Source organism: Myotis yumanensis, unplaced genomic scaffold (genome assembly GCF_028538775.1).
Source record: "Myotis yumanensis isolate MYYU_CA2020_CCGP unplaced genomic scaffold, mMyoYum1.0.hap1 SCAF_7, whole genome shotgun sequence".
NCBI classification, from domain to species: Eukaryota; Metazoa; Chordata; class Mammalia; order Chiroptera; family Vespertilionidae; genus Myotis; species Myotis yumanensis.
This window is the reverse complement of record NW_027223758.1, coordinates 30,727,884-30,754,158: the sequence shown is the minus strand read 5'-3', so window position 1 is coordinate 30,754,158 and position 26,275 is coordinate 30,727,884. Positions and strand designations below refer to the sequence as shown.

The window sequence follows — 26,275 nt, the reverse complement described above, 5'->3', positions numbered from 1 at the left end:
GTAACACCTGCGCCATAACACTGGCCTTCTCTGGAGCCACCTCACAGCCACAGCCCCGCTGCAGCTGTTTCACAGTTGAAATGTTTGCACCAAATACAGCATCTCTCCCCTCACCACATGGAAATTGGGGTTCCTGTTAGCACTGAATTGGCGGCAGTGACCTTTAGTTGACACAAGTAAATGCAATGAAGCTTTTAGGTGCTATGGGAAAAGTCTGTGGAGTAAAACAGGTTTATAAAGAAGGGTGGGACTGAAAATCGGATGGGACAACAGGGAGTCGGATGCTGGTCAATGGAGGAGAAGAGGCCTGAAGTCAGCCTAGAGAATGTGCTGGTATTCATCAGGAAGTAAAAGTTGTGCAAGGCCCTCAAAGGGGAGCCACGTGAGCCAGGCACAGTGCTAGGGAACATTAGAAGGACTCGGTACTTCATTGTTATGTGAGCATAAGATATAAGAAGAGCTGGCTTCAGTGAGCTATGATGCTAGAGAGGAGAGCATGAGTCAGAGCAGAGAGCCTTGCAGATTAGTTGAAGTTAAACTCATAGAAACAAAGTAGAATGGTGGTTGTCAGGGTATGGGGAGATGGGGAAATGTTGGTCAAAGAGTACACACTTCCAGTTATAAGATGAATACATAATGGGGATCTAAGTATAGCATGGTGACTATGGTTAACAACACTGTATTGTGTGCTTGAAAGTTGCTAAGAAAGTAAATCTTAATGTTATCACCACACACACACAAAAGTTCCCCCTGAACTTAACCTGTGGTTACTTTCCTGACATACGTGTAGAGGTGAAATAAATACCTAGGAAAGGAACCCAGTTCACTGCTGAAATATGAGCAATTCTGGCAAGAAGAGTCAAGCTTGGAACTCTTGTTCCTACCCAAGTCAAAAGCACTTTTTGCAACCTCCAAATCCTGAGGAAGACAGGCCCAGTGATGATGCTGGTCATTTCTTTCATGGTGAATATTTCCTCAGTGTGGTAAGTGCTTAAACCAGGGGTGGGCAAACTTTTTGACTCGAGGGCCATAATGGGTTTTTAAACGACCAGAGGGCCGGAAAAAAAGCATGGATGGAGTGTTTGTGTGAACTAATATAAATTCAAAGTAAACATCATTACATAAAAGGGTACGGTCTTTTTTTTTTTTTTTTTTTAGTTTTATTCATTTCAAGCGGGCCGTAGTTTGCCCACGGCTGGCTTAAACCATAGATTTGAAGCTTAATGAATTATTTTGAAGGGAGCATCCATGTCAAGAAACAGAACACCATCTGGATCAAATTCATAGTTAAGTTTACAAGGCCTTGAGGTCAAGAACCTGTAAGGAAGGATCCCACTGCATTGCCACAAAAGGCAGTAGAGGGACCTGAAGGAGCTCAGAGCTGCACAAACCCACCCTCACCAGGACTCCACGGTGGCTCTGTGGGTCACATATCCAATACTTTTTTCCAAATGTTCTCGCCGAGGACAAAACACAGTTAAGTCATTCACAGTCTTTGGAAAGTTGTGTTACATTTCACACTGAGAGTACATGTATTAAAACCAGACAGTGAAACGAGGGAGGGCTTAGGATAGAAGCAGCAAGAGGGAGCTAAGAGGGACTGCGTTGGCTCACGGAGAAACGTCAGTGACAAGTGAGCCAAGGCGGGGCTGCTATTGGCTCACTGAAGAGCAGGAGAAAGGGGGCCTTGAGACAGGCACAGGGGGTTAGCTTGAAACAAGCCGCCCCCACCCACTGCTCCCCTGGTTGCCAGTCTCCTGGGGATCATAGCGTTTAGGAGATGCACAGCAGAGAGGGAAGAAAGGCATAGGCATGCTCCCCAAAGGGGAGCCTATATTTCACGCTTTTTTAAAAAAATATATATATATTATTGATTTTTTACAGAGAGGAAGGGAGGGATAGAGAGTTAGAAACATCAATGAGAGAGAAACATCGATCAGCTGCCTCTTGCACAAACCCCACTGGGGATGTGTCCGCAACCAAGGTACATGCCCTTGACCGGAATCGAACCCGGGACGCTTGAGTCCGCAGGCCGACGCTCTATCCACTGAGCCAAACCGGTTAGGGCCACGCTTCTTTTTTTAAATATTTTTTTTATTGATATCAGAGAGAAGGGCAGGGGAAGAGAGAGAGAGAAACATCAATGATAAGAGAGAGAATCATTGATTGGCTGCCTCCTGCACACCCCCTACTAGAGATCAAGCCTGCAACCCAGGCATATGCCCTTGACCGGAATCAAACCCGGGACCCTTGAGCCAAACTGGCTAGGGCTATTTCACACTTCTTAAAAATTTTATCTTTATTGTTGAAAGTATTATAGATGTCCCCCCTTTTTTCCCATTGACCCCCCTCCACCCTGCCCCCACCCCCACCCCTCCCAGGCCTTCACCACACTATTCTCTGTGTCCAAGGGCAATGCATATAAGTTCCCCCAGTTAATCTCTCCCATTTCACACTGTTTTATTTTTCCTTTTAAATGCTAGCCACTGAGGGAGAGAGATGGTCTGAGAGTGGGATTTTGTGTCTGGGAAATTTGTAACTGAGGTATAAATGTCAACCATGGAGCACACACCTTTGCTGTCAGTGCCAGAGCCCGCAAGGTGCTGGCTGACCTGCTGCTGCTGTTGGAAGGAACCCCACGGCCCTGGCTGGATCCCCGAGCCACACTCATCTGCCGCTGCCGCTGCCGCTGCCACTGCCAGAAGTCCTCAGACGTCAGAAGCAGAGGGATCCGAGGGTTCACCCTTCCTCTGGCCTCAACAACAAATCTTTTGCCGGTGACTCCTAGGGTGTTGCCATAATAGAAGCCAGGTGGCCAGGAAGTCTGGGGATCACAGTGTACAGGCCTCCAGCCTCCTGTGGAGCTGTAGGCTTTGGATGAACAACCATATAAATGGATTTTTTAGAGGCACTGTTTCTCACAATTTACAGTATTTAGAGTGGGATAGAATTGTTTTATGGGGACTTTTAGAATAAGGTGAAATGAAATTTGAGACAGTAATATATTTTGACAATTCAGGATTTATACTTTCTGAAAATCTACAAAAGTTATCTTTAACTACAAACATAGCATATCACTAGCATGTCTTTTAATTTGAAAAATATTCTTATATTTTTTTACTTAAAAATACTTATATTTTTTAACATTTTTAAAAAATATATTTTATTGATTTATTACAGAGAGGAAGGGAGAGGGATAGAGAGTTAGAAAGATCGATGAGAGAGAAACATCAATGAATCAGCTGCCTCCTGCACACCCCATACTGGGGATGTGCCCGCAACCAAGGCACATGCCCTTGACTGGAATCGAACCTGGGACCCTTCAATCTGCAGGCTGAGGCTCTATCCACTGAGCCAAACCGGTTAGGGCTTTTTAAAACATTTTTTTTGTTAATCCTCACCTGAGGATATTTTTCCATTGATTTTTGGAGAGATTGGAAGGGAGGGTAAGAGACAGAGAGAGAGAAACATTGATATGAGAGAAACACATTGATTGGTTGCCTCCCACCCAAGCCCCAACCAGGGCTGGGGATCTAGGGATCAAGCCTGCAGTGGAGGCATGTGCCCTTGACCAGAATCGAACCCAGGACCCTTCAGTCTGTAGGCCAATGCTCTATCCTCTGAGCCAAAGCAGCCAGGGCCATTCTGATACTTTTAAATGTAATTTTGTCTAAAAATAAATATAGTTTAATTCCAAGTTTTCATAATAGACAAATTGTATTTGTAAAGTAAGGTTTTATGTAAAATATCTCCAAGATAACATTTGGCAAAAGTCACCATTAAAATATATATATATATATATATATTTGAAAGCAGCAGTTTGTAAGTTGGTCTACATCCCCTTTTATCATCATTTGTCAGGATTGCCATTTCCTTGTGTGAGACATTTGGTCTTTTTGTTGTTGTTAATCCTCACTCAAGGATATTTTTCCATTGATTTTTAGAGAGAGTGAACAGAGGTACATGCCCTTGGTCAGAATCGAACCCAGAACCCTTCAGACCGTGGGCTGACGCTCTTATCCACTGAGCCAAACTGCTAGAGCAAGACACATGGTCTTTTCCTCTGAAGATTTTATTGCTACTATGACATTCAGAACCCAAGAAAAAAAATTAAATAACAAATTTCCAGGATTTCAGTTACTTCCTGACCTGGTGAAACTTAAGTTTGTGTTTGTTTGTTTTTGGATGCTCTTTGCAAGTATACTAACTTCTCTTATGGGTGGGAGAAACCGATTTGGGAGTGACTGGAGCTGACAGATACCCCTCATGGCTTCCTGGGAACTTTTGTGAGTCTATCCTATACTAGAGGCCCAGTGCACGAAATTCGTGCAAGGGGCTGGGCCCCTGCCGCTGCGGTGGCCACCTCTGCCTCAGCCCCCACTGCCACTGCGGCTTCATCCAGGAGGACATCTGGTCTAATTAGCATATTATGCTTTTATTATTATCTACTAGAGGCCCGGTGCACAAAAATTTGTGTACTCGGGGGGGAAGGGGGGTGTCCCTCAGCCCGGCCTGTGCCCTCTCGCAGTCTGGGACCCCTCGGGAGATGACGACCTGCTGGCTTAGGCCTGCTCCTGGGTGGCAGAGGGCACGCCCAATCCCTAGGTGCAGCCCCTGGTCGGGCTCAGAGCAGGGCCAATTGGGGAGTTGGGGCGCCGCCCCGTCATGCACAGAGCAGGGCGGATTGGGAGGTTTCGGCACCACCCCCTGTCACGCACAGAGCAGGGCCCATCAGGGGGGTTGGGGCTCTGTACCCTGTCACGCACAGAGCAGGGCCAATCAGGGGGTTGGGCGCTGCCCCGTCATGCACAGAGCAGGGCCCATCAGGGGGTTGGGGAGCTCCCCCCTGTCACGCACAGAGCAGGGCCGATCAGGGGGTTGAGGAGCTCCCTGTCACTCACAGAGTAGGGCCGATAGGGGAGTTAGGGCACCGCCCCCGTCACACACAGAGCAGGGAGGATCAGGGGGTTGGGGCACCGCCCTCTATCACCTGCAGAGCAGGGCCGATCAGGGGGTTGGGGCGCCGCCACTGTCACACTCAGGGCAGGGCTGATGGGGAGGTTATGGCTCTACCCTGTCACACACAGAGCAGGGCCTGTGGGGGGGGAGGGGCGCCGCACCCTGTCACAGAGCAGGGCCAATCAGGGGGTTGGGATGCCACACCCTGTCACACACAGAGTCGCAGGGCGATCAGGGGGTTTGGGCGCTGCCCCCTGTCACGCTGATCCGGTGGCGGGAGGCCTCTAGGCTTTGCTGATCCCGGTGCTGGGAGGCATATTACCCTTTTACTATATAGGATAGAGGCCTGGGGGCTGGCTGGTTTGCCCTGAAGGGTGTCCTGGATCAGGGTGGGGGTCCCCACTGGGGTGCCTGGCCAGCCTGGATGAGGGGATTATGGCTGTTTGCAGCTGGTCACACACCCTTCAGGGTAGGGGTCCCCACTGGGGTGCCTGGCCAGTCTGGGTGAGGGGCTGAGGGCTGCTTTCAGGCTGGCGGTTGTTGACTGAAGCTCCCAACCGCTCCTTTTTTTTTCTCTTTTTTTTATTTTATTCTGGGCCAGCTTTAACTCTGGCTCTAGCTCTGAGGCTTCCGCTGGTTTGTTTGTGTTCTATAATCGAAACAATGTATAACTCCAGCTCTGAGATCCCTGGGTTTTGTTTAGCTTCTATATTTGTTACAAAGTTTCAAACTGCCAGCTCAGAGGCTGGCAGCGCAGGCGGGGAACGTTGGAGTCCGCAGTCACTGAAGCAAGCAAGCCTCATGTTCGCTTCCAGCTGCCTGGCTGCCGGCCGCCATCTTGGCTGACAGTTAATTTGCATATAGTCACTGATTAGCCAATGGGAAGGGTAGCAGTCGTACGCTAATTACCATGTTTCTCTTTTATTAGTGTAGATACTAACAAAAGGGTAATATGCTAATTAGACTGGGCGTCTTCAGGATGTCCTTCCAGACAAAGCCGCGGCAGCTGCAAGGGCTGAGGAGGGCCGGCAGCCACGGTGGCCAGCAGTGGCAGCAGCAGCAAGGTGATGGGGGCGGCGCCTTCCCCTGATCGGCCTGGTCACCTCCCACAGAGGGAGGCCAGACTGCGGCTTAGTCAGTAGGACATCCCCTGAGGGCTCCTGGACTGTGAGAGGGGGCAGGCCGGGCTGAGGGACCGCCTGCTCCCCCAGGGCACGAATTTTCATGCACCGGGCCTCTAGTAGATAATAAAAGGCTGATATGCAAATCGACCAAATGGCAGAAAGACCAGTCACTATGACGCATACTGACCACCAAGGGGCAGACGCTCAATGCAGGAGCTGCCCCCTGGTGGTCAGTGCGCTCCCACAGGGGGAGCTGCTCAGCCAGAAGCTAGGCTCATGGCTGGCAAGCGCAGTGGCGGTGGCAGGAGCCTCTCCCACCTCTGCAGCAGGGAAGGATGTCCGACTGCCAGTTTAGGGAGCGGGCCTAAGCTGTCATTCGCACATCCCCTGAGGGCTCCTGAGAGGGCATGGCCAGGCTGAGAGAGACGACCCCCCCCCCCCCCCCCCCCCGCCGCCGCAGAGCACAAATTTCGTGCACCGGGCCTCTAGTTATAGAAATAACATAAGACCTTGTAAAGAAATCTCCAAAAGAGATGGGAGTGTTTGCATGATTGCCCTACTCACTGCTTCACTCCAGAAATCCATAGGCATAAACTGAAAATAGAGAAAGCACTTTGGATAGTGATTAGGAGCCTGGTACAATCTGCCTGGGTTTGAATCCCAATTTCCCCTCTTTCCTTTTTTTTTTTTTTTTTTAACATATTTTATTGATTTTTCCACAGAGAGGAGGGGAGAGGGATAGAGAGTTAGAAACATCGATGAGAGAGAAACATCGATCAGCTGCCTCCTGCACACCCCCCACTGGGGATGTGCCCGCAACCAAGGTACATGCCCTTGACCGGAATCGAACCTGGGACCCTTCAGTCCACAGGCCGACGCTCTATCCACTGAGCCAAACCAGTCAGGGCCTCTCTTTCCTTTTTTTAAAGAGGGAAAGCTAGTCCCCAATGAATGACCCTAGCCCAGAATAACCCAACCTAACCCAGAAGAGTTGAGCCCAGACCCAAAGGGGAGAGCCAAGCCCCTCAGAGTGAACCAAGTCCCTAAGGGCTGAGTCCAGTCCTGAAGGATGGAGCCTAGACGGAGCCTTGTGCTCTGTTTCTTTTTCTTTCTTTTTTTTAAATTACAGGGTACATTCAATACTATTTTGTAATAGCTTTATATGTACTGCATAGTGGTTAGACAATCATACTTTACACAGTGGTCCCCCCGATATTCCAAGCACCCACCTGGCACCATGCAAAGGTATTACAATATTATAGCTATGGGCCTATGCTGCATTCACATCCCCGGGACTATGCTGTGACTACCAATGTGTAGTTCTTAATCCCTTCACCTCTGGCAGCCATCAGTGTTTTCTCTGTATCTATGAGTCTGTTTCTCTTTTGTTTGTTTGTTCATCTTGCTCTTTTGATTCCACATATAAGTGAATCATATGGTATTTGTCTTTCTCTGTCTGACTTATTTTACTTAGCATAATACCTCCTATTTTGGGAGGGCTTTGAGAGCCATCCAGGGCAAGAGGACACCAAAGCAGATCCATGTTGTCCCAAATGGTAACATTTTCTTCTTTTTTATGGCCAGATAATATTTCATTGTATATATACACCACAACTTTTTTTATCTACTCTGCTATTGGTGGGCATTTGGCCTGCTTCCATATCTTGGGTATTGTAAATAACACAATAAACATAGGAGTTCATCTATCTTTCGAATTAGTGCTTTTTTGTTTCTTCAGATATATACCTGAAAGTGGAATTTTTGGGTCATAAAGCAATCCCATTTTTAATTTTTTAGGAACTTCCATACTGTTTTCCATAGTGGCTGCACCAGTCTGTATTCCCACCAACAGTACACTCCCCTCTTACTTCTTGAGTGTCCTTGGAAATATTCCTTAGTCTGCCTGTGCCTCAGTTTTCTCCAAAGTAAAATAAATAAAATGAATAAAATACTGGTATCAACCTATAAGACTGTTGTAGCAATTAAGTGAAACATTCATGTAAAGTTGAATTAAGTGCCTTCGAGATAGTAAGTGTTCAATACATGTTAAATGCGGCCATTATTATTACTATTATTAATTTTAAAAATATATATTTTATTGATTTTTGACAGAGAGGGAGGGAGAGGGATAGAGAGTTAGAAACATCGATGAGAGAGAAACACCGACCAGCTGCCTCCTGCACACCTCCTACTGGGGATGTGTCTGCAACCAAGGTACATGCCCTTGACCGGAATCAAACCTGGGACCTTTCAGTCCGCAGGCCGATGCTCTATCCACTGAGCCAAACCGGTTTGGCTATTATTAATTTTAATGAAACTAAAGAATGGCCTCAAACTCATACCAGGGTCTAAAGATTATGTACCAAATACAGCCAAATTGGGAATGAATTGCTGGAGGCCAAGATCTGCCCTGCAGTTCCCCTTAACTCCAGCAGGTGGAGCCTCCTCAATACAGTAACAGGTCCTTCAAAATGTAAAATGTAAGATTAGTAAATTTGACTAGATTACCCCTCCCCCCCTTATCCTGGAATATATTGTAAGACCCCTAGTGCAGCAGTTCTCAACCCGTGGGTCGCGACCCCTTTGGGGGTCGAACGACCCTTTCACAGGGGTCGCCTAAGATCATCGGAAAACACATATATAATTACATATTGTTTTTGTGATTAATCACTATGCTTTAATTATGTTCAATTTGTAACAATGAAATTGGGGGTCACCACAACATGAGGAACTGTATTAAAGGGTCGCGGCATTAGGAAGGTTGAGAACCACTGCCCTAGTGGATGCCTGAAACCACAGATGGTACCGAACCCTATATCTACTATGTTTTCTTCGTATACATACATACCTTTTCGCTTGAAAGAAGCACTTTATGGCTTCTCTTTGGGATATCTGAATTGCCAGCCATCACTACTCTTGTGCTTTGGGGCCATTATTAAGTAAAATAGGGGTTACCTGAACACAAGCCCTGTGATACCACGACAGACCGTCGATCTGGTAACCAGCCGGCTACTATGATCATGCAGCAAAGGGATATGCACGTTCTGGAAAGAACAGGGCAGGTTGGCTTGAGATTTCACCATCCTGCTCAGAACAGCACACAATTTAAAACTTAGGAATGTTTTATTTCTGGAATTTTCCATTTAATAATTTCAAACTGTGGATGACTATGGGTAACTAAAACCACAGAAAACAAAACCACAGAGAAGGGGGCACTGCTAATTCTATTGAATAAATTGATTTTATTTTACTGTCGGTGGACATCTGGGCTGTTTCCAGGTTTGGACTATGACACAGAGTGCCACTGTGACCAACGCCCTTGGACGTGTCTTTTGATGCTCATGTGCACGCATTTCGGGGGTGGAATTGCTGGATCACACGGTGCACATGTGCCCAGCTGTAGTAATGCTACCAAGCAGCTTTCCCAGGTAGCTGTGCCGTCTATACCCCTCCAGTGGTGTATGGAGGTTCCCACTGTTCTGTATTCACTTGGTAAAGACAGCCTTTTAATGTTAGCTGTTCTAGTGAGTGTGTATTTCATTATGGTTTTAATTTTAGTTTCTCTATTACTAACGGGATAAGTACCTTTTGTTTTTATTGGACAATTGCATAGCTTCTTTGGTGGCTTTCTCCTGGCTTGTCTGTCTTTTTAAGTTGATTTGTCAGAGTTCATTGTATATGTGGGCTATGAGCCCTGTGTTGAGTATATATGCTGTGCTAATAAGAATGGTTTGACCCACAGGAGGTGCTAATTGGTTATGGATCTCCCAGGACAGAAATGGTCAGGAAGCCCATTAAGGCCCCACTGTTCCATGTGTCCAAAACTACTCTATCTGTAGTGAATTGGGGCCTAGCCTGATCCATCACAATATAGACCCTAGTTCTTTCCTCAGTAACCAGACCACCAGATGAAGGAAGAACCCAGAAATCGCCTTATATATTTCACTGTAAATCTTCCTCCTAGAATTTGTCAAGGAGTCTTGTGACCTGTGTAACTGCAGTGAGGAAAGAAAAATACCCAGACTGCCCTAGCTGGTTTGACTCAGTAATAGAGCGTCGGTCTGTGGACTGAAGGGTCCCAGGTTTGATTCTGGTCAAGGGCACATGCCGGGTGGAGGGTGTGCAAGAGGCAGCCAATCAATGATTCTCATCATTGATGTTTCTTTCTCTCTCTACCTCTCCCTTCCTCTCTGAAATCAATAAAAATATATATAGTTTAAAAAGCAACTATTAAAAAAAATACCCAGACCTTCCTGGAATTACTGGGGACCCAGAGTACCACTCCCGTCCACTGAGGAGAGCCAAAGCCTGTGGTAGTCAGGAAACAAGTGGGACCTAGGAGGCAGGAGGTAACATCAAGCCTTATAAACATGTGTGTTGGAAACTAGACGATAAATCCTGTGAAAACACAGAGCCTTGCATGTCCATGAAATTTCTGGGAATGCGGGGGTAGGGGGTGGGCGGGGGAGCATGCCTGGATCCTTTCAAAGTGAAAGAGAATTCTCACACTGTGCTGGTAGGAAAAGCTAAACACACACAGAGTCTTGAATCTAGCAATTCCACCCAAGAGAGATGATGCTTATGTCCACCAAAAGATAATAGCCAAACCTGGAAACAACCCAAAAGTCCACCAACAGAATAATGGATAAACACAGTATGGCATATTCTTACAACTGGGTAGTGTATATAACTGTGTATTGCTCTTATAGTAATGAGAAAAGGGACTGTCTTTCTACCCCACCCCTCCCAAATGATGCACAAGCTGCTATACCTTGCACCCCCTGTCCCTGAAAGAGAGATGCAGTGCGTGGTGGACCTCTGCATTTGGAGCCCACATTGGCCACATTGGAATGTGCTGCTCTGACCCATCTCCCAGGAGCAGAAGGGCAGTGGGCTTTGAGAGCCATCCAGGGCCAGAGGACACCAAAGCAGATCCTGCTGCCAGGCAGGCAGCTCTGCCTTTTAGGCCTGATGGCCCAGGGAGTCCCCTCAGGCTCAAGAGGCCCACAGCTGATGAGAACGCTGGGGGAGCCTGTGGCCAGCTCCAGTGGGATCGCACGTCAGATGCCCCTAGGGTTGTAGAGCAAAGCTAGAACCCCTTTTGAGAAAGCACTGGCTCCTTGAAGACAGCTCTTTGCTTGTCCCCCAGCCCTGTTAGAGACTGCCTGCATAACCCTTAGCTTAGCCTGTATAATAAAAGGCTAATCTGCAAACTGTCCCCCTGACTGGGAGTTCTACCAGGGGGCGGGGGCAGCCAGCCAACCGCCTGTGGACCCTACGCCCGGCCAGCCCCGCCCCCGATTGGCTCCCCTACCCCAATCGGACCCCACCTGTGCACGAATTCATACACCAACCTCTAGTTCTGAATAAGAAGCCACTCCAAGCCTTGGTGGTGTGAGACAGTAAATACTAGGACTGCTCATGAGACTGTGGGTCAGCCGGGTGCACGGCTCTGGGCTGGGCTCATTCAGGCATGCGTGCTCGCTGTGGGGCAGATAAGCTGCTCAGGCAGATGGTCTCTTCCCGGACTCCTGCTCCTTCCTCACTCATAATTGTGATCTCACAGGGAGTCTTAAATGTCCAGTTGACCAAAGAGGCAAAAAGAATGGAGTCCAGGTTTCCGGCGGCTCACATGCAGATGGCCGTGGCTGTGGTGCTCCTGTCCTGAAGGACATCAGGAGATGAGTTTCTCCACCTGAAACACTACACTGCAACCACTTTACCTGGAACTAGGGAGAATCCTAGAGACTGGAGACAAGTAGCTAATGATTTGGAGGGAGGATAAAAGGCGTGGGACTTAGCAGGACTGTGTTTGAAGGATGGAAACATGAAGGCTTGTGGAGAGTATGCGGCTGGACCTCTCAGAATGGACCTAAAGTTGGAAGATATTTGTGCCCCAAAGACCCACTGCACAGGTGACTTGTGCACATCAGACATCCTCTAGCCCCATCCATCCCAATCCTTGCTCTTTGGATTCCTGGACAAAGCGGTCAGGGTGGCAGGGACTGAGGCTGTGTGTGGGCTCAACCATGGAGACTTGACTTCACCAAGGCCGGCCTGGCTACCACCATGGCTGAAAGCCCACCTCTCCAACAGCAGAGACCAAGGTGGACGCCCTTCCCTGGGGCCAGGCAGACACCCTGGGGCCATGACAGCTACCCCACCACATGGCTTTTGATCAAGGAACTCCCTTTATAGGAAAAGAAGGAGGGCAATGGATTCTCTGGTCTCACCGTACACCATGCAGCAGAAGCAGCTGGCCTCAGAGAACAGCCTACTGAAGGCTGACATGGTACCAGCTCAGAGAGAACACATGGGTGCATTATATTCTGCACCGATGGTGGGGCTGTCTCCCCATAGCCAGTGACGTGGGAGAGAATGGGTAGCCGCAGCAAAGAAGGAGAATTCATGAACAGCACCAAAAACCTCAGTGAAATTAGATACTGCTACCAGGGCTGCTATCACTCGTTGTAGCTGGGAGATTTCCATCCGCACTGCTCCGCCACTCTGGCGAAAGGATGGAGAAGGCAGCTTCAGCATCAAAAACCAAGGTTGTGTCAAACAGCTTCTTACACCATCTCAAAGTCCTCTCCCCTGTCTTCCTCCAGCCACCGCTGGGGGCCCAGTCCCTGCGGGCTTCAACCCGCTCCACACTGGGACCATCAGGGAGCACTTCCCCTTAAGGCAGCGGTTCTCAACCTGTGGGTCGCGACCCCTTTGGGGGTCGAACGACCCTTTCACAGGGGTCGCCTAAGACCATCGGAAAACACATATATAATTACATATTGTTTTTGTGATTAATCACTATGCTTTAATTATGTTCAATTTGTAACAATGAAATTGGGGGTCACCACAGCATGAGGACCTGTATTAAAGGGTCGCGGCATTAGGAAGGTTGAGAACCACAGGGAAGGGGAGGTGAGAACTGCTCACCTCTTAAAAAGTTAACCAGACACTTACCCTATGACCCAGCAGTTCTACTCCTCGGTCACCACCCAAGAGAAATGAAAACATGTGGCCTTGCAAAGACTTGTACATAAGTATTCATAGCAAGATTATCATCATAGCCAAAATTGAAAGCAATTAAGTGTTCATTAGCTGGTGAATCGTGAACAAAATGTGGTCCATGCTTGGACTACATCTCAGTAATACAGAGAAATGAACTATTGACACACACAATCAGTAGGGTGAACCTCAAAAACACTCTGGTAAGTGAAGGAAGCCAGACATGAATCATTGCACACTGTACAGTTGCATTGACATGCAATTTCTAGAAAAGGTGAGTCTACATCCGTGGTTTCCTGGGGGCTGGAAGAGAGTCATGGCACACGGGCGTGAGGGACCATTTTTGGAGCTGGGAGTGTTCTCAATCCGGATTGCAGGATGGCTGCCCAACTGTTTACCAAAAATCATCAAAATGTACACTTACAGTGGGTAAATTTGATGGTATGTAAATTAAGCCTCATCGAAATGGTTCAAATAAAGAAGTTTAACTTTCACGCCCGCAGCACTTGGCGAAGCTGATCACTTCCTCCTTCCGTCTTCACTTCCCACTCCTCTTTCCTCAGACCTCACTCAGAGTTCAGCCCGTGGTCCCCTCCCCATCGCTGCTCTCCTAGGTGTTCTCACTCAGGTCTGTGCCGATAAATGACTCCAAATTAACGTATCTTCAGCCTAGACCTCTTGCCCGAACTCCGGGCGCTTATATCCAAATGCAAACTCAACGTCTCCTTCGGGTGTGTGATGTCATCTCAAATGCCTGTATGTCCTCACTGAGCTCCTGCCCTTCCCAGCCCAGATCTGGGCCACCCTAAGGGTGCCCATCCCAGCTGATGGCAGCTCCATCGATCCCATTGGTCAGGCCAAAAGCCTCAGAGTCATCTTTGACTCCTCCTTTTCTCTCCCACCCACATCCAACCTATCAACAAACCCCAAACTTTCTTCCAAAGAATGGGACCACTTCTCCCCACGTGCACCCCATCACTTTGGTCCAGCCCACCATCATCACACAGGGCCTGCTACAGTAGCCTCCTCACTGGCTTCCCGGCCTCCACCTTTCCCCAGGTCTTTTCACAGCATAGTATCCGAAGTTGCCTTATAACATGCAAATCCAATTATGTCGCTCCGCCACTCAGAACCTTCTCTGGTTCCCCATTTCAATCGGTCCTATGTGACCCAGTCTCGCGTGACCATTCTGACCCCGGCTCACTCTACTCCAGCCGCACGGGCCTTGCAGTTTCTTGAACATGCCAGACAGACTGCCATCCCTTTGCACTTGCTGCTTCCTCTGCCTAGAATACCCACCTCCGTGGTAGGGAGAACTTTAAAATGGCCCCTGTGATTCCTGCCCTTGGTATCCTTTGTGTAAACTCCTATTGCATGTAGATAGGACCTGTTACTTTCATAACAGGCAATATCAATGGGTATAACTTCCATGATTATTCTACACTACGTGATAACGGTGAGGGGATTTTGCAGATGTAATTAAGGCCCCAACTGTCCAAATTAGTCAGGGTGACTGAGTTAAAAAGATGGCAGTCCCTGCGCTCAGAAACTCGAAGCACCAAGGCCTGCCTGCTGCTGGCCTTGAAGAAGCAAGCCGCCATCCCTTCGATGGCCACAAGGAAGTGAGTCCTGCAACAATCCCCCGGCTCCAGAAAGGAACAGCCTGGCCGACATCCCCTGAGACCCTGAGCAGAGGACCCAGCTGGGCCTTGCCCAGACCCACAGAAGCTGGCGAGAGTAAGTGGGTGTTCATCTGCTCAGTCTGTGAGGGTTGTTACACAGCGACAGGAAATGAGTCTGCCCTCGGATATCCACGTGGCTCCTGCCCTCCCTCCTCCAACAGGCAGGTGTCACCTTCACAGGCCTACACTGAGCCCCCTGAGGGAAACTGAGGCATGCCCCACCCTTTTCTCCATAGCACTCACTGCCCCCTGACCTGCTGAAATAGGTGTATTGTTTAATGTCACCCTCCCATCCCCTCCCGACCACCCCCTAGAACATAAGCCCTTGGCTCCCTGGAGTTGCCAAGCATCTGGGCTGGGACCCCAGTGCATCTCCAGATGAGCAGTGTTGAATGGATAAAGGGATGCGGGGCCTGAGGGGGCCATTATGCTAAAGTAATTTATGTGCATGTGTTAACTTGGTGAGGTCAGTGTGCTCACAGAGAGGTTGGGAGGCCTTTCTGGCCCACCTCTAGGGTCAGACGCTTGGCCTTCCAGTCCAGCAATGCCAATGAGCTGATTTGGTTGAGAAACAAGGCCGGCCGCTGCCTGGTACTCCCGGGGGGCCTAACCAGCTCCTCAGAGCTGGAGAGCTCACACAGTGGCTGGGGCTCAGCAGGCTCTGTGCCCCGGTGCCCCCCGCCCCTCCTCTGGGAGAGCAAACAAGAGTGCAGGACTGGCCTGGGCCCTCCCAGTCTCCTCGCCCCTGGGTCACCTCAAGGGATTGGTGCTGTTGAGTTTGTACTTTCTGACATTGGACTCATTTCGTCCATGCCTTTGCCAGGGGGGCTCCCCAGGGAGCAGCCTGAGATGGACTTGATGGGCTGGATGTTTACCAACAAGGGCCCTGGGGACCCACCTCTGTGGAAGGGGGTGGAAACAGGAGTGGGCCGAGGGAGAACTCTATGCTGGCCTCGGTACTAACTCCACAGGGAGGCCTGGAACTGAAATAGTCCTTCAGAGTTGCCCAGCACTGGGTCAGAGTGGACCAGTCATTGGTTGTGGGCACCTGGGAAAGGTGTGCCCGTGAGCCAGGTGGTTCTCTGCCGCTGAGGCACACCCTGGACCAAAGACCATTCCGCTGACCACGCTACCACCAGCTCGGTGACAAGTCCCGTCTTGAAAAAGAATCTGTGCTGCCCATCTTCCTGTTCATGACACTGACCTACACCCCCTCCACTGAGGCAGTCGTCTTCCTTTTATGTGCAATTATTTTCATTTGAGATATGTTTAAAATGCAAAAAAAAAAAAAGCACTGTTTTTAAATGCATGACACAAAGACAAAGGAAACCGATTATATTTGCATTCAGGTATGAAAATGTTAAAAGAATGTGCGACCGTCACAGATGGTTCATTTAAAGCATCAGGTAACAAGACCTAGTGCAGGTCCAGTAACTGCCCAATACAAACGGATGGTGGTCTGCACACTGTGCCGAGAGCGTTGCAATAGCGGATGTGATAGGAGGGCATCTGTCATTCCAGTTTTGACAAAGCCCCAGGGATTGCAGATTCCCCTGCGGATTGTTCTCCCTCACAGTTGAAGGAAAGGTTGACTTTCAGTTAGAGGTTAGAGAAAAATAAAGGTCTTTTCCTATGCAAGTTCCGGTGCGGGGAAGTGGATATTGGTGTGCGAGTGGGGGTGGGGTGGGGTGGGGGTGGGGAGTGAGCCCCAAGAAATGTGGGTTCAGGAAGAGACCTCCCCAACAGAGGGGCTGGATGCTCTGTGGCAGGGGTGCAGGGTGGTGGGGAGGCCTGCCCAGTCCTGCCACAGCTTCTTCTGGCCTGGAGGCGTCCGAGTGCCCTCCCCACCCCCGGGGTATGGGGAGTCCAGCTACATAACCCCTGGTTGGGCCACACACCCCACCCCCACGCTCTCTCTCTCACCCCGGGGCCCAGGCCATCCCCCAGGCTCCCTTGCCATCCCCCAGGCTCCCTTGCCCGCCCTGCTTCTCCCCCCCACCCTCCCCTCCCCGCGCACGTGGCTGGAGCCAACGCAGTGACCTCGACCAGACTGACCCCTGCAAATGAGGGGGCGCGCAGGGCGCACAGGGCCTGACCCGCGGTGGCCAGCCGTGCCCAGACACCCGCCGGCCCTCTTAGGCCCCGGGCATAAAAGGACGGGAGCGGAGAGCCGGCCACAGCCGTCGACGCCGGACCCCGCGCCCGCACCATGGCGGTCCCCAGCCTCGCCTGCTGCCTGCTCGGCCTCCTGGCGCTGACCTCCGGCTGCTACATCACCAACTGCCCCGTGGGCGGCAAGCGGGCCGTGCTGGACCTGGACGTGCGCAAGGTGAGCAGCTCCCTCTCCCGCCGGGGCCCGACGCCCCGAGCCACAGGGTCGCCCCTGCCGCCCTCGGCCCCCCGCACCCGCACGGACCCCCACCCCACCCCGCCCCGCCCGCCCCGCTCAGCCCGCTGGCTCCCCCTCCCAGTGCCTCCCCTGCGGCCCCGGGGACAAGGGGCACTGCTTCGGGCCCAGCATCTGCTGCGGGGACGAGCTGGGCTGCTTCATGGGCACGGCCGAGGCGCTGCGCTGCCAGGAGGAGACCTACCTGCCGTCGCCCTGCCAGTCGGGCCAGAGGCCCTGCGGGGACGAGGGCCGCTGCGCCGCCGACGGCATCTGCTGCAGCCCCGGTGAGCGGGCGGCGCCGGCGGGGGTCGGGGCGCGGGGTCCGGCGTCCGGGGACGGGGACGGGTCGCTGGACAGCGCTGACCCGCGTCTCCCCGCGCAGACGGCTGCCGCACCGACCCCGCCTGCGACCCCTAGGCCGCCGCCTCCCCGCGCTGAGCACCGCGCCCCGGACCTCGGACCTCGGGCGCAGCCCTCGCTCCCTCCACAGCCACTCCCGAAAGAATGAAAATAAACGAATGCACCTTTTCCCTCTACCTCGACTGGCGTCTCTGTCAGCACTGGGAGGGGGGACCCGGGGTGCGAGAGCGAGGCCGGGCCTGTGTCTGCAGCTCCGGGCAACGCAGAGCAGGAGCTGGGGGGCAGCACGGGGCGAGGAGTGGGCTGCTGCCCCCGGGGAGGGAGGGCGCGGGGCTCTGAGTGTGGTTGGCAGGGAAAGGGCCTCACGGGCAGCTCCTAAGTCTGAAGGCGCTGGGCCACACCTGGGGGCCGGGCAGGACGCCCTCCACCCTCCACAGCTGCAGGCTGTCCGTTCCCAAGGAGCTGAAGGAAGGCTCAGGCCACAGGAGGCCCCTGGTACGCAGATGAGGCCAAGCTGGGGACCCTGCAAACCAGGGGTTCCTGAGAACACAGGGCCGCAGAAATGACCCTGAAAGGCAAAAAAACACCACCAACAGGACGACTCTTCTCATCGATTACTGGGAATCACTAAAAGCCTCATCCTTCTCCCCTAGAGCACACCCCTCCACCGACCTCCGCATGGCCAGCCATTCCCGGAGGCCCGTGTCCACACAAAACAGGAGCACAGAGCATTTGTTAGTGATTAAAAAAAAAAAAAGTTACCTGCCCAGCTCAGGTAACTGGTGTGGCTCAGTGGTTGAGCGTCGACCTGTGAACCAGGAGGTCACCGATCAGATCCTGATCAGGGCACATGCCTGGTTGGGCTTGATCCCCAGTGGGGACATGCAGGAGGCAGCCAATCAGTGATTCTCTCTCATCGAGTGTTTTTCTCTCTCTCTCTCCCTTCTTCTCTGAAATCAATAAAAATATATACATTTTAAAAGTTACTTCTGTGGCTTTCTCACACTGGAGGACTGCATACCCCCCGCCCCAACCTAACTGTGTGGGGAGCTCACAGACATAGAGGAAAGAGAAAACAATACTACCGAGGTCTGTAAGAATTTCTTCATGTAAATCACAAAAACAGGCAACGCTAAGCAATGGTGCCAGAGGTCTTGGAGGGGCGGTGATGGGAAGAGTGAGTGCTCCTCTGGGCGCGGCCTCTTCTGCTTCTGGGCCGGGAGCTGGTGAAAGGGGTGCGCTCCGTTTATGAAAACTCACCAGCTGCACGTGTGTGAATTGTTCACTTGTGTGTGTGCTATACTGGAATAAACGTTTCAAAAGTGAGAACAAGATCATTGCTAAGGGTATGAAGATCATAGAAATGAGGTTTTTGAAAGCCCCAGTGACCAACAGCCATCTAGACTGGGGTTCTTGCTGGGGCTGTGAGAGGGGGTCTCTCCCAGGACCCCTGCATCTGGGGAGTAGTGAGGGGTTATTAGGAAAGGATCAGGAGTGACTCAAAGCAGAGTCCTGTTCAAATCGCACATGGGGAAACGTGTGACACACGTAAATGGGTATCTGAGGAAGGTCGTGCAAATTCTGTGGTCCCTCAGACGCGGCACAGGGAACCACGCTATCAGCTGGAGAGATGTGGTCACGGGTTTGTGCTTGGCAAGCTTGGGTGTCCACCCACCACCTCAGCGGGAATTCGGAATCACCCCCTTGGGTCCCCTTTCTCAGCCCTAAGGGCCCTACATCCCCTCCCACCCCAGTGGCTTACACAGAAGAGGGTATCAGTCCAGATTTCTCACCTTGGGACTGAGTTCAGGGTCCCCTCCTTCCGACACCCTACCCACCCACTGTCCCTTTCTTTCCCTAAATCCAAAGGCCAGCAGTATTTTCTTTCCCACCATCAAAAACAGAGTCTAGCCCTGGATGGTTTGGCTCAGTGGATAGAGTGTTGGCCTGCAGGTTCGATTCCAGTCAAGGGCACACGCCCAGTAGGGGGCGTGCAGGAGGCAGCCGAACAATGATTGTCTTTCATCATTGATGTTTCTCTCTCCCTCTCCCTTCCTCTCTGAAATCAATAAAAATAAAAATAAAAATAAATAAAGCATAGAGTCTGGCCCAGCCGGCGTAGCTCAGTGGTTGAGCATCGACCTATAAACCAGGAGGTCACGGTTCAATTCCCAGTTAGGGCACATGCCTGGGTTGCATGCTCGCTCCCCAGGAGAGGGCCCTGTAGGAGATAGCTGATCAATGATTCTCTCTTATCACTAATGTTTCTCTCTCTCTCCCTCTCCCTTCCTCTTTGAAATCAATAAAAAACAACAACACATAGAGTCTAATTAACAACCTTTTTCTGAGGACATCAAGCTAGGTCCCATGCATGGGTGAGCTGGGAGAGGTGCTGAGGGAACCCAGGCCAAGTGAAGTTGTCCAGTGGCCAGACAGACCGGCGCAGAGCGAGCTGCTATCATTCTTTTTTTAAAAAATATATATTTATTGATTTTTTACAGAGAGGGAGAGGAATAGAGAGTTAGAAACATCGATGAGAGAGAAACAACGATCAGCTGCCTCCTGCACACCCGCTACTGGGGATGTGCCCACAACCAAGGTACATGCCCTTGACCGGAATCGAACCTGGGATCCTTGAGTCCGCAGGCCGACGCTCTATCCACTAAGCCAAACCGGTTAGGGCTGCTGTCATTCTTTATCTTCTTCCTGGCTCAGTCCCTGGCCTCTGGCTCTCCTTGGAATGACCAAAGTGCTTGGGGCTTGTCCAGGACAGTGGTTCCAACTCCCCCTTTGTCTAACTAGTACTCTGTGAACCCATTTTGCTACCTCACAGTGAAATTCCCAGATAATATGCCTACCTGCACTCAATTTCAAAAAAATATATAATTAGTCCTGGCAGTAATATAGGGGAAAGGAGAGTAACATATTACAAAATAAGATTATTTTGCCGAAACCGGTTTGGCTCAGTGGATAGAGCGTCGGCCTGCGGACTGAAAGGTCCCAGGTTCGATTCCGGTCAAGGGCATGTACCTGGGTTGTGGGCACATCGCCAGTAGGAGGTGTGCAGGAGGCAGCTGATCGATGTTTCTCTCTCATCGATGTTTCTGACTCTCTATCTCTCTCCCTTCCTCTCTGTAAAAAATCAATAAAATATATTTTAAAAAAACAAAATAAGATTATTTTAACATGTAACTAAACAGGCAAAATAACTCTAGGTGGCATCCACACAGTAAAGTCATCTGATGACACCTGCTGGTAATGAGCACAGTAAAAAGATTTTAAGTCATGCTCTACAGGAGGCTCAGGAAAATAAGAGTGCAGAAAGGGCATGAGGATTCATATTCTCCTTTGTGCCTGAGGGAAAAAGGGACTCAGATATCAATGAACTTGTAAAGGTGTGCTCCTGGAACACCTGAGGAAATCTGAATAATGCCTGAAACTGGATGATACAGGCATACCTCGTTTTATCGTTTCGCTTTATTATGCTTCACAGATGTTGCATGTTTTACAAATTGAAGGCAAGACCCTCCACCAGAAAAGAGCTTACAACTCACTTTATTGCCATATTCACTTTATTGTGGTGGCAGTGTCTCTGAGGTATGCCTGTATTGATATATGGTTGAGTGTGCCGTGCCTGCATGGCCAAGGGTGATCCTGAGTGGGGGTGATGAAAGGATTAAGAAAAGACAGACATGCCCTAACTGGTTTGGCTCAGTGGATAGAGCATCAGCCTGAGGACTCAAGGGTTCCAGGTTCGATTCTGGTCAAGGGCATGTACCTTGGTTGTGGGCACATCAGTGGGGAGTGTGCAGGAGGCAGCTGATTGATGTTTCTCTCTCATCGATGTTTCTAACTCTCTATCCCTCTCCCTTCCTCTCTGTAAAAAATCAATAAAAAACATATTTAAAAAAAGAAAAGAAAAAACAGACATGAGAATGAAAGCTGGGTCTCGGTGGGACGCTGCCCCCTCTGATGGAGAGAGACAGTGACCACGCCCACAAGCCGTGTCTTTTATTTTATAGCAGATGCCACGAGGCAAAGTAAGGGCGTGATCAAGTTGTTTACAACATTCTCATTAGTTTCAATCCCACTCCACTACATGCACCTGAACTCTATCACTCAGGCACCTGGGGCCACGTGTTCGAGCATAGGTTCAGGCTTACAACTACAGCTGTTGGCTAATTGTGCTGGGAGGGCTCTGCCCTCCAAGCTGGGACTTGCACGTGGCAATGAGAGGACTGTGCCCTCTCAGTAGTCCAAGGCTTGAATCTGTCCAAAACACTCTGGCCGCACCCCACAGTTGAGGTTTGGTTTGCGGTTTGCATGTGTGTGAGAGCAGTCTGTGGTCATGTTTATCAGAACAGTCCATATATTTTTGAGATGTGCCTGGAAGGTTTGTAGATGAAATGGTACAACAGTTGGCCTTGACTTCAAGATCATCTGAAAGTGGGAGGAGAGTCAAGGTAGAGATGAAACAAGCCACCCCATGATGATAATTGTCATAACTGGGGGTGGTGGGTGCCTGCAGGGTTTGGGTCTAGTAGCTCTAGTTTTGGTCTATTTGAAATTTCTCATAATAAAAACCTACAAAACCAAAAGATGGTGGTAGAGGTAAATGTTCTGATATGAAAAGCTGCCCCAAATTTACTTTATTAAAAAATGGTGCAAATCAGTACATATGGATTGTGAAATGACACTAACTTGTAAAGTGAAAATGCCTGTGTGCACAGAGGACTGTGGGCAACAGAGGGGAGCTCCACACAGGAGAGTGAAGCCTCAGGACAGAGCATTCCAGTCTGAAAACTGGAAGCATCGGCCACATCAGTGAGCATCCACGGCTGTGGTCTACTTTTATGTCGCACTATCAACGCCAGGACCCTGCAGCATAGGGTTCTTGGCGATCAAGACCACAGACATGATCACAAAAAACAAGGGACACAGACAAGGAGAGAGACTGCCTGGGCCTCGGCTAATTAGGGACAGAAGCCCCCCCTCCTGAGCCTGGTCAGGGGTGACAGCAGAGCAGAGCTCTGAGGCCAGAAGAGAGCTTGACCTTGGCTTGGCTCCTGGACCTTCCCCTCCCACCACCACCACCTGCGCAGGGCTGGCTGAGGCTGTCATGAGGCTGTGCCCCAGGCTGCTTGTTGGGGTCAGGGCTCAGAGGGACTTTTCTCAGCCTGCGCTCCACGCTGGCCTCCAAGACCTGGAGCAAGACATCCCAGGGAGAGGCTGCCGAGAACAAGCTGGTAGAGAAAGGAGGATATGAGGTAACTGAAGGGTAGAGGGCAGAAGAGAAAGGGAGGGGTGTCGGGGGACAGGGAGGGAAGCAAGAGAAGAGTTGAGGGGGAAGGGAAGGCAGGGGAGTGAGGGGAAAGGGGATACATGGGCAAAGGGGACAAGGAGGGACACGGGACAGAGAACAGCGTTGGCCTGTTAGTGGACATCTTTGCCCTGAAGCTGCATGTGTCAAAGGGTGGCAAGTCCGTTTGCCCGGGAGCGCATGTGAGTGTGTGTGTGTGTGAGTGTGTGTGTGTGTGTGTACATGGGCCCGCCTGACCTCAAGCCTGTTGTGTCTGTTTCTCTGAGTGTGAATGTGCCTCTGAACGTGTTCCTCGGACTGTATCTGTGACTGTGGTCAGGCACCACGGGGCTGCCCCTCACAGTTCTTCCCTGTCTGTGCGGGAGTGTGGTTTGCACGGCTGTGCCTGGGGGAGCCTGCGGCCAGGGTCTCAGTGACGCTGTCTCTCAGGCTGGTTGAGAGTCAGATGGGGTGCCCTTTCCTCTGGCCAGGGAGCACCTGGCCTCGCTGCTGCTGGTCCCACTCCGCCGCCCACCTGCACGCCCATGTGCACACCCCCCACAGCCTTGGATGACAGGCATTGGACTGGGACCCTGCGGCCCAGGATGGGTCCCTGGAGCTGCTGTCCCTCCGCCTCCCGGGAGTGATTGGGGACCGTAACCCCTGCTCCCGTCTGGGCTGGTCCCTCCGCCTCTCTCATCGTCTCCTGTCATTCTCGAGGTCTCTGTCTCTCTCTCACTGTGTTGTCCACGACATCTTGCCCCCACGCTTCCCCCTTTATTCCCATCCCTCCGCCCTAAGACCCCCCCACCCAGCCCTGCAGGACCCCTCCCGGCCTTGGCCCGCCACTCCCGCCCCGGGCGCCTGTCCCTTGTCCCACCTACACCTTCGCTGGGGCAGGATCGCTTCCTTTAGGGCCTGGCCCTCCTGCTGGGGGATCGGCCTGTGTCTTGGGGTCCGGGAAGCGTCCGCGCCCTCCTCCCCCGCCCCCAGACAGACAGACACCGGCCAGTGCATTTAAAAGGTTTATTTTTCGTGCTTCGGGGGCGGGGCGGGAGGGCCGTGGGGGCTCAGTAGACGCCGGGCGGGGCGGGCTCGGGCGCCCCCGCCAGCTGCACCAGCCGCAGCAGCAGGGCCCCGGCCGGCCCGTCCAGCTGGGTCGCGTTGCTCCGCTCGTTGGCGCGGGCGCGGCGGGGGAGGCCGGCGCCCTCCCGGCACTCGGGCTCCGTCACGCAGCTCTCTGCGGGGGACAGGGGCTGAGCGCGCCCGGCGCCGGGACCGACCCAGATCGGCGCCCGCCCGGCCCCGGGCCCCCGCCCCCCGCCCCTCTCCGCCGCCCCCGCACCCCCCTCCCGGCCCCGCACCTTCGTCGCAGCAGATGCCGTTGGCGGCGCAGCGGCCCCCGCTCCCGCAGGGCCTCTGGCCCGACTGGCAGGGCGACGGCAGGTAGTTCTCCTCCTGGCAGCGCAGCGCCTCGGTGGTGCCCACGAAGCAGCCCAGCTCGTCCCCGCAGCAGATGCTGGGCCCGAAGCAGCGCCCCTTGCCCCCGGGGCCGCAGGGGAGGCACTGGGAGGGTGGGGAGGGGGGGAGGGGGGCAGGGTGAGCGAGGCCGCTGCCCCGGGGTGAAGGTCAAGGCCCCTCTGGGTGGGGAGGGAGCTCAGGGACCCGAGGTTCGGGGTCGCCTTGGCGCTGCTTTGGCCCCAAAAAGGGTCCCAGCAGGGGAGCCACATCTACCAGCCTCCCTCCATTTACAGGTGCCTCCGACTCTCTCTGTGAATCACTCAGCATCCTCCCCACACACACACCCCACCCGCAGGGGGTCTCCCAGGGCTGCAGCGTGCGGGCTGCCCACCACTTTCCCCCTAACACAGACCCCTCCCCATTACTCACGCTTGACTAGCACCATCCCTGTCCCCCACCCCCACCCCGACCCCTACACCCAGGCCCTTCCTTCCGTTTCCTGTCCTCTCTCTGGCCATGCCCGGCCCCCTCACTCCCTCCCCTCCCTCCCCCATCACCCCCTCCCCCTGCCCTCCCCGCAAAGCTGGGGGGCCTCTGCTCTCCTGCCTGTGCGCTAACCAGGGGTGGCAGAGTCCTGAGCCCTAGAGGATCCCCCCCCCCCCCCAAAGGCCGAGCAGAGGGAAGGGAAGTCTGTCTGCCCAGCTGCCCATCTACTTTGTTCAGCAGCTCAGAACTGAGCCTCCTGCGGCCTGAGAAGAACTGAGACTGAGGGGGTGCCTGGACTTCGTCCAGCTCTAATGCAAATGGATACCAGGAACGGACTGGGCATACAGCAGGAGAGAAGGGGGCGAGGCCCCTAGCAGAACGGCCTGACAGGGTGCTTGGCTGGCACCTACCACTCCGGCCAGTGACCAGTCGTGTGGAGGCCAGGCCCGTGGCCGGGAGAGGCTGGGGCTGGAAGGGGAGGCCTCAAATGCTGAGTAGGGCAGAGCCCTGCTGCCCCGCCACTGCCGGCCGAGAGGCCCCAGGGGCACACAGGAGGCCTTCCTGCCCAGTTCTCCCTGCCCCAGCCCCAGCCCAGTTACTGCGGAACCCTCTCTCTCCTCCATCGTGTCTGGATGGGGACAGTGTCCAGGAAGCCTCTCGGCCCGTCCTCGCCTGCCCGCGGTCCGGTCCCCTGTGCCCATCCCTGCCGGCCTCGCTGCTTCTGCTGGGCACTCCTCCGAACCCCACTCTCCCCAGCCCTGCACCCTGGTGCCAGCCCCCGGGCTCTGCCCCTTCCCGCAGCCCTGAGGCGGACCTTGGTCATACCTGTCTCAGCTCCAGGTCCGACATGGCCCTCTTGCCGCCCCTCGGGCAGTTCTGGAAGTAGCAGGCAGAGGTGACGGCCAGCAGGCCGAGGAAGCAGGCGGGCAGCATGGCCTCGGGCATCCTGGCGCAGGTGGGCACAGCGTGTGGTGCTGCTCGGCAGGCTGTGCTGTGCTGCCTTCGCTGCTGCTGCCTATTTATGGCCGCAGGTGTTTCCTCCGAGGTGACGTGGCCACCACCCCCTCCCCAGTGGCTCCCCAGGAGCCCATGACCACCGGGTCCCAAGCCGTCAGCAGTGATTCAGGCGCCTGGGGACGCACGTGGGCCGGCCTGTGAGGGGCTGACGGGGGAGGAGTGCGGGCCTCAGACTGTCGCTGGAGTGGTGTGGCCGCCGTGTGGCAGGAGCTGCTGCTACTGTGATCGCAGCTCTCAGGGCTCGAAAGAGGGACAAATGGGGGTCACTTGGGGGCTGTCTCTAAGCTTCCTAGGGGGACATGGGCCTGTCCCCCATCAGTCTCCTGAGGAGGGGGGAGGGGGACTCACGGGGCTGGTGTGTAAGAAATCGGCTCTGGCGGGCCCCGGAGTGGCGGGGAGAGGGCTGCAGGCCTGAGGACCCCTTCAGAGGGCTGACCCTGTGAGAGGACAAGTGACAAGACCAGCTCACACTCCAGGTGGTGTGAAGGGAGGT

At 52.8% G+C, this 26,275-nt stretch overlaps 2 protein-coding genes across 2 annotated transcripts; one reads left to right on the top strand and one right to left on the bottom strand.

Moving 5' to 3' along the window:
- Window positions 1-16,964: 16,964 nt before the first annotated feature.
- OXT (oxytocin/neurophysin I prepropeptide) lies at window positions 16,965-17,671 on the top strand. Its single transcript, XM_070421452.1, has 3 exons — window positions 16,965-17,099; window positions 17,242-17,443; window positions 17,542-17,671. Exons 1-3 carry the CDS (start codon window positions 16,980-16,982, stop codon window positions 17,574-17,576), a joined length of 357 nt encoding a protein of 118 aa, XP_070277553.1. The 5' UTR covers window positions 16,965-16,979; the 3' UTR covers window positions 17,577-17,671.
- A 6,163-nt stretch (window positions 17,672-23,834) lies between these two features.
- AVP (arginine vasopressin) lies at window positions 23,835-25,813 on the bottom strand. The gene is made up of 3 exons (XM_070421450.1): window positions 25,591-25,813; window positions 24,183-24,384; window positions 23,835-24,058 (listed from the first exon to the last, which is right to left on the bottom strand). The coding sequence occupies exons 1-3, from the start codon at window positions 25,708-25,710 to the stop codon at window positions 23,889-23,891; spliced, it is 492 nt and encodes a 163-aa protein (XP_070277551.1). The 5' UTR covers window positions 25,711-25,813; the 3' UTR covers window positions 23,835-23,888.
- Between the last annotated feature and the right edge of the window lie 462 nt (window positions 25,814-26,275).